We start from the raw sequence: 6,959 nt of genomic DNA, 5'->3' as shown, positions 1-6,959 counted from the left end.
CCCATTCTTAGGTGCCTCAGTCCCCGTACATTGCAGAGGGAGCCTGGCTGCCTATCTTGGGGCTGTGGCTTCTGCTAGAAGGCAGGTTGCCTAAAGTTAGGCTTTGTAATGCTGAGTCTCTGCAGCTCTAGCCTAAAGCCTGTGGCAGTTCTCCCAAGGACCAGGTTAGTGCTCTAACCACTGGCCCGTCCTTCCGCCGACAGCCCATAAAAGTCAGAACATGCACACTCAGTCTCATTCATTGTAGACATAAGCAAAGAATGGCGGCGTCTCTTCTCTCCCCTGCAAATCCTTTCCTGTCGCTGAGGTGAGTGGACGTAACAGTATCAGAAACGGGCCCCACAGGCCCCAAGTCTCCATCCCGCACCCCCTCCCCAACCCCCACCCTCCCACAAGCAGATCGGCAGGTTTAATCAGCCTGCGTTTTCCTTCAGTGGGTTACACTGCCACAAAACGGGTAGGAGCTGGTAGAGAATCAGGTCTCCTACTATTTAAAGGTGCCAAACACAGAAAACTAAGCGGGAGCTACACCCACGGCCTAGGCTTGTCAGCCCCTAGCTGTCATTGCTGATGGCAGGGGGAAAACGATAAAAGCAGGGAGGAAGAACTGAGTTGGCGTAACCCTCCCTTTCTTCCAGCACAGGCAGTGCTCCCGCCAGCGACGGTGGCTCTGGCCTGCTAGGTTTGCCGGCTGTCATGTTATTTGTTGGGCGGTGAGAAAGCTGTTTTTGAAGGGCTATCCCCCAGCTCCTGCCAATGCTGCTGCCTTCAGTCAGCACCATTCTCCAGTCTGGGCCTGAGTGAATTGCTGAGCAGTTTGGCATGAGCACCTCCTCAACCACCTGAGCTTGGCCCTTACAACCTCCCCAGCACTGGCTTGTATTACTGCAATTTAGGATTTCCTCCCTCTCCAGTATCTCCCCGTATTCCCCCCCCCCCCCATCTACATTATTCTAAGCTTTTCCTCCCTTAAATTCCTGCTTTGTGTTTAAGTTCCTCTAACACAGATTTAGTCTGGGAACAGAAGGGAGGACTAGTGATGGAATTCGCTGCTGCTAGCTTTGCCTCTGCCCTAGAAAGGAGCCCGAATCCTATTGCTGGCTGGATGCATGGGAACTTCCTCCCCCCAGCGCAGGGCAGGATGAGGTCACTGTTTTTTATTTAGACATTTGTTTGCTGTTGCTTCTGGGCTCTTTAAATACATCAAAACAGCCTCATTCGTCGGTCAGTTAGAGACTTGCCCTTTTAAATGACTAAGCTGTGAGTTCTGCCGTGCTTGCTGTCTGAAAGCCCTGTTAAACAGCTGTGCCTTTCCCTGTGCTCACCCAGCGTGGGCTCTGGTAGACTACTGGACAGCAAGGGTTGCAGAGGCAGGGGTCCTCCACTGAGCATGCTTTGCAGCTGCTTCTGCACCATGACCTTCAAGAACGGGCAGCAAAGCTAGCCCAGCAGAGCGTCATCCCCAGAAAAGACCCAGGGGAAGAGACAGTCCCTCAGCCCATTGGGTGCTAGACCGCTCATTCCCCAACTGGGCCCCGGAGCACGTGCTGGTGCTGTGCAGACTGGCTGATCACAGGTTCCAAACTCCACCTTGACCTCTGGTTCATGAATGCACAGAAGAGCCCGGATGCCTGTAAAAGCAACTGCTGGGTGGGAGGAGGACAATGTCTCGTTAATAGCCACTCCTGCATAAGAGGAGAGGAAACAGAAGACTGCTGGCCAAAGGCAGACATGCATCCCTAGTAGCAAGTGCAGGCAGAGATCCCATACTCCCTACCCCTTCCTCCTGATGCTCCCCTCCAACTAGCACCATTTCCATTTTGGCCAGGCAGAGCATCAGCGAGTCTCCTCATCTCTGTCAGCCTCTGGGAAAGCGCAAGTTCTAGGGTTCAGGATCCACACAAAGGTGACGGTGAGCTGAGTTTCATCCACATTAACTGGTGACACTGCAGCCCCAAATGTCCCCCAATTGCTGTTAGCAGTGGTACTTTGATGTCCATTGGGATGGCAGAGAGCAGTGACAGTGCATGCATGTGTTAGTTATGCTGCGTGTTGAGTTACGAGGCTGTATTACTGCCTCTACCTGCATTAGACCCATTCCCTTTAGTTAGTGTTAGTTTGTTGGTCCTTTCCTGCTTCCTGGCAGGGACAGAGAAGGTGGGGACGGCAGGGGAGGATATTGGGATTAATAGCCAGTTAAAATATGTAGAGGAAGGTTCCCAATCAACAGGTACCCCAAGTTTCAACAGATTATTTCAAACAGAACAGCAATATCGGGATCAACGGGAAGCAACCGTTCACACTGTCACCATGAGTAACGCAGTAGGAATAAAATGCATCTCCGGGAACAGGATCAACATTATATTAAGTATTAGCAATGTTCTGGCATTTGATGTTCCTCCTCTGCTAACAAACAGTGCCATCAGCGTCCTTGCAGGACATGCAGGATTTGGTGGCTCAGGTATGTCACTCAGGGTATGTCTACACCACAGCAGGAGGCATCATTTCCAGTTTGGAAGCCATACTCGCGCAACCTCTGACTGAGTGAGTGTTCTTAAAATAGCTGCGTAGCTGTGATGATGGAAGCAGCAGGCCAGGCTAGCTGCCCTGACTATGAACCAGTCTGAAACCCTAGAGATGTACTCCAGCAGCTAGTCCATCCCATTGTTGCTTTACACTATTGAGATAACACAGGTATGTCTCCTCAAGCTGGAAATTACACCTCCAGTACCAGTGTAGATGTAGCCTCAGTGAGAGTCTGCATCAGGAAAAAGGGTGGATTTTTTTTTAAACCAAGTGCTAGCTAACATATAGAACATAAGAACGGCCATACTCGGTCAGATCAATGGTCCTTCTAGGCCAGTATCCAGTCTTCTGACAGTGGCCACTCCCGGATGCTTCAGAGGGAATGAACAGAACAGGGCAATTTTGAGTGGTCCATCCCCTGTCGTCTAGTCCCAGCTTCTGGCAATCAGAGGTTTAGGAACACCCAGTGCATAGGGCTGTATCCCTGACTATTTTGGCTAATAGCCATTATTGATGTATCCTCCATGAACTCATCTAATTCTTTTTTGAACCCAGTTATACTTTTGGCCTTCACAATATCCCCTGGCAATGAGTTCCACAGGTTGACTGTGCGTTGTGTGAAGAAGTACGTCCGCAAGTTAGTTGTAAAACTGCTGCCTATTCATTTCACTGAGTGACCCCTTGTTCTTGTGTTATGCGAAGGGATAAAAACCCTTCCCTATTCACTTTGTTCACACCAGTCATGATTTTATAGACTTCTGCCCTAGTAGTAGTCTCTTTTCTAAGCTGAACAGTCTGTCCTTTTAGTAACTAACACATGGTAACATCCCAGTGTGGACAAGGCAGGTTGTAGTTTTCACACACATTAGAAGGGCAAGTGCTTACTTTGACCTGCTGCGTGACAACTACATACTACCTTGTCCACACTAAGATGTTACCATGTGTTAGCTAGTGTAGTAAAAAAACCACCTTTTTTTCCTAGTGAGGACAAGGCCTTGGCCTCTTCCTCTGCCTCCCTTGGGGCCATGATACCTACTCATATAAATGCTGTGTTTGTGGCAGAACAAACCCAGATGATGGTATATTATAGTTTAAGGGAGTTTGTAGAAGAAAAGTGTCCGGCAGCTCCGATGTACTGAACTATGGTTGTGGCCCAGAGATTCCAGCTCAAATGTGCTCAGTTTACAAGTACAACTAAATTCTGATCTCAGTTACACTAGTGTAAATCCAGAGTAAACTTCCATTGGTGTAAATGAGATGAGACTGCCCTGTTTTTTTACTGACTGCTGGCTTGCAAACTCAGACAGGGAATGAGAGTCAAGCTGGGTTCTTTCTGGCTTGCCAACACTGAAATTCTGCAACCAGAATTTGGTTCACAATCCTGTTGATGATGCATGAGCTAGAATCCAGCTCTTTCCCACTTACCTGTGCTAGTTCTGCAGGGCCAACGGGAGGAAAAAGCAGTGAAAACTTATCTTTGTTACTAGAACAAAGAACTGTGACTCTGATACAGGGAGCAAATCAGTTGAGAAGAAAGTTCAGTTTTAACACAGATGCCTGTGAGTCAAGCTGCACTTCAAACTGGCCCCACTTCAGAATTACAACGGCTATCAAGGGGATTTTATCTGGTGAATCAATCCAGCGCTTGACAGATCAAACAATGCTACATCTAAGGGTTTAAAATGGTCACTACCCTCAAGATTAACACAGAAAAACAGCTCCAGCAGACCTGGAGGAGATAAAAGCATCTTCACTTAATAGAAGATGAATTTTTTCCTTCCCAGTGCACAAGCCCTAAACTAGGATAGACACGCTGGATCATAGAGTTGGAAGAGACCTCAGGAGGTCATCTAGTCCACCCCCTTGCTCAAAGCAGGGCTGATCCCCAGACAGATTTTTACCCCAGTTCCCTAAGTGGCCCCCTCAAGGATTGAACTCACAACCCTGGGTTTAGCAGGCCAATGCTCAAACCACCTGAGTCTGTTCTAGTTACCCCACTAAAACTGGTGTCAGCGAGAGGAGGATCAGGCATACATTCTGAGTTTGATTCATTGGCTTGTGTAATTTAGACACAGGCACAATAATCACCTGGATTTTGTAAGTGAGAAGTGTAATTTGCCAGCCAGTGTAATAATGCCCTGGGGGAAGGAGAGGGGAGGGATGACATCAGAAAAAGGGGTGTGGTTTATTCAACTAAGTGGCGGTCCCCCTGTCAGGTAGTAGCAATCATGTAGTGTGTATGGTGTCTGGATGAAAATAGCCCCCCTCCCAGTTTGACTCTGGTGAGGTGCTGTCTTCCAGGCAGGGTTCAGGGTCCAGCCCAGTTCAGACACTGAAGTTTGCAGCAGGTGGCTGTGGAGCATCCATTACAGAGGCAGGATATGGTTTAATTATTAGTAGTTTACAGTGCAGTTCTACTCTGTAAAGTGACTGTGTCGGAATGACAGGTTTCAAAGTAGCAGCCGTGTTAGTCTGTAGCCGCAAAAAGAACAGGAGTACTTGTGGCACCTTAGAGACGAACAAATTTATTTCAGCATAAGCTTTCGTGGGCTACAGCCCACTTCTTCGGATGCATAGAGTGGAACACACAGACAGAAGATATTTATACATACAGAGAACATGAAAAGGTGGAAGTACGCATACCAATTGTAAGAGGCCAATCAATTGAGATGAGCTATCAGTAGCAGCAGAAGAAAAAACTTTGAAGTGATAATCGAGATGACCCATAGAAGGTGTGAGGAGAATTTAACATGGGGGAAAAAAAATTCAATTAGTGTAATGACCCAACCATTCCCAGTCTCTGTTTAGACCTAAGTTAATTGTGTCTAATTTGCATATTAATTTGAGTTCAGCAGTCTCTCTTTGGAGACTGTTTTTGAAGTTTTTTTGTTGCAAAACTGACACCTTCAAGTCTGTCACTGAGTGATTAGAGATGTTGAAGTGTTCTCCCACTGGTTTTTGAATGTTATGATTCCTGATGTCAGATTTGTGTCCATTTATTCTTTTGCGTAGAGATTGTCCAGTTTGGCCAATGTACATGGCAGAGGGGCATTGCTGGCACATGATGGCATATATCACGTTGGTAGATGTGCAGGTGAACGAGCCCCTGATGGTGTGGCTGATGTGGTTAGATCCTATGATGGTGTCACTTGAATAGATATGTGGACAGAGCTGGCATCGGGCTTTGTTGCAAGGATAGGTTCCTGGGTTAGTGTTTTTGTTGTATGGTGTGCGGTTGCTGGTGAGTATTTGCTTAAGGTTGGGAGGCTGTCTGTAAGCGAGGACTGGTCTGGTCTGTCCTTTGTGTCGGAATGGCATCATCTTACTCCATAGAGGGGCACTCCCGTGTATTCAGGGGCTGATCTCCTGCCCCTAATGACATAAACAAGGTTTTTCTGCTTTTTACTCTTGTGCGCATTGCAGAGCCAGCCTGGGAGAGAGAGCTGTGATCCATTCGGGCATATGCATGAGCAACAGAACAGTGAACTAAGTGCCAATTTCAGGGCCTTGTTCTGCCCATCCTTGAAGGCAAGGGGGTTGCATGGGAATAGTTTGTCCTGCAGAATGTTAATAACAGGTGCTGATGTGTGAGAAGGAGAGAGCCCAGAGTGAGTAGGAAAAACAAACTTTTTACGTATACATAGGGAAGAAGTGATCTCGAGTCCCTACTAGACAATAAACATGGGACCCCGTGTATCACAATTGTTATCTCACCCTGAAGAATAGCCCCACAGTGGGATATGCTGTTTGAACAAATTGTGCAAACCAGCCTCCCCCCGACCATGAACACACTTATTTAACACCAGTGAACCCTACTCATATTTTGCACCATCACGGGACTCTCATTTGCAAGGGAGGAGCACTTTAAATGTTCTGTGTACATTGTGATTATATGCTATTGAAAGGCAGAGTTGTCATTCTGTTCCCAGGGGCCTGCTCCTGTAAATTCTTGCTGTCTGCTATAGACACAGCTGGGAGGCAGTGGCCATTTTGTGTTCCAGTTCATAATGTCACAGGGCGAGTCACACATTTGTGCTCTCTCTCACGGAGACTTTACCTTTGTTCTTTGTTTCCCTTAATCTGATGTAAAAGCCGTTTGAGCAACAGGGGCAGGTATTGTAAAAAACAAAGCGCTCAGAAGAGGTGGAGCAGCTTTCTGGCTAAAAAGAATCAAAAGAGAAAGGAAGCACGGCTTCCCACTTAGTGAAAGAGGAAGGCGATAAAGCCTTGATTTAGAGGCTGGAAGAGGATTTTAATGTAAATGCTATTGGAGGCAGTGGCAAGAGAAGAGCTATTTTTTCCTAACACGGGTGGGAAGAGTGACATTTGCAGTACTTAGAAGCGTATGCTTGCCAGAGGAAGCGGGTGCGATGGAGTGTAAGGACTCAAGAGGTGCTTCAAAAACAGTATGTTCCAGAAACAAACTTTCTACT

The 6,959-nt window shown here is 47.3% G+C and overlaps 1 protein-coding gene across 1 annotated transcript in view; it reads left to right on the top strand.

The window, feature by feature from the left end:
• Window positions 1-260: 260 nt before the first annotated feature.
• NRGN (neurogranin) overlaps window positions 261-6,959 on the top strand; it is a 32,903-nt gene continuing 26,204 nt past the window's right edge. The window contains exon 1 of the mRNA XM_029912894.1: window positions 261-307. Coding sequence (XP_029768754.1) covers window positions 261-307 — 47 coding nt within the window. The remainder of the gene's footprint in view (window positions 308-6,959) is intronic.

Source organism: Terrapene carolina, unplaced genomic scaffold (genome assembly GCF_002925995.2).
Source record: "Terrapene carolina triunguis isolate 2854851 unplaced genomic scaffold, T_m_triunguis-2.0 Scaffold374, whole genome shotgun sequence".
NCBI classification, from domain to species: domain Eukaryota; kingdom Metazoa; phylum Chordata; order Testudines; family Emydidae; genus Terrapene; species Terrapene triunguis.
The sequence above is the reverse complement of the archived record's forward strand: the minus strand, read 5'-3'. Positions and strand labels throughout refer to the sequence as shown.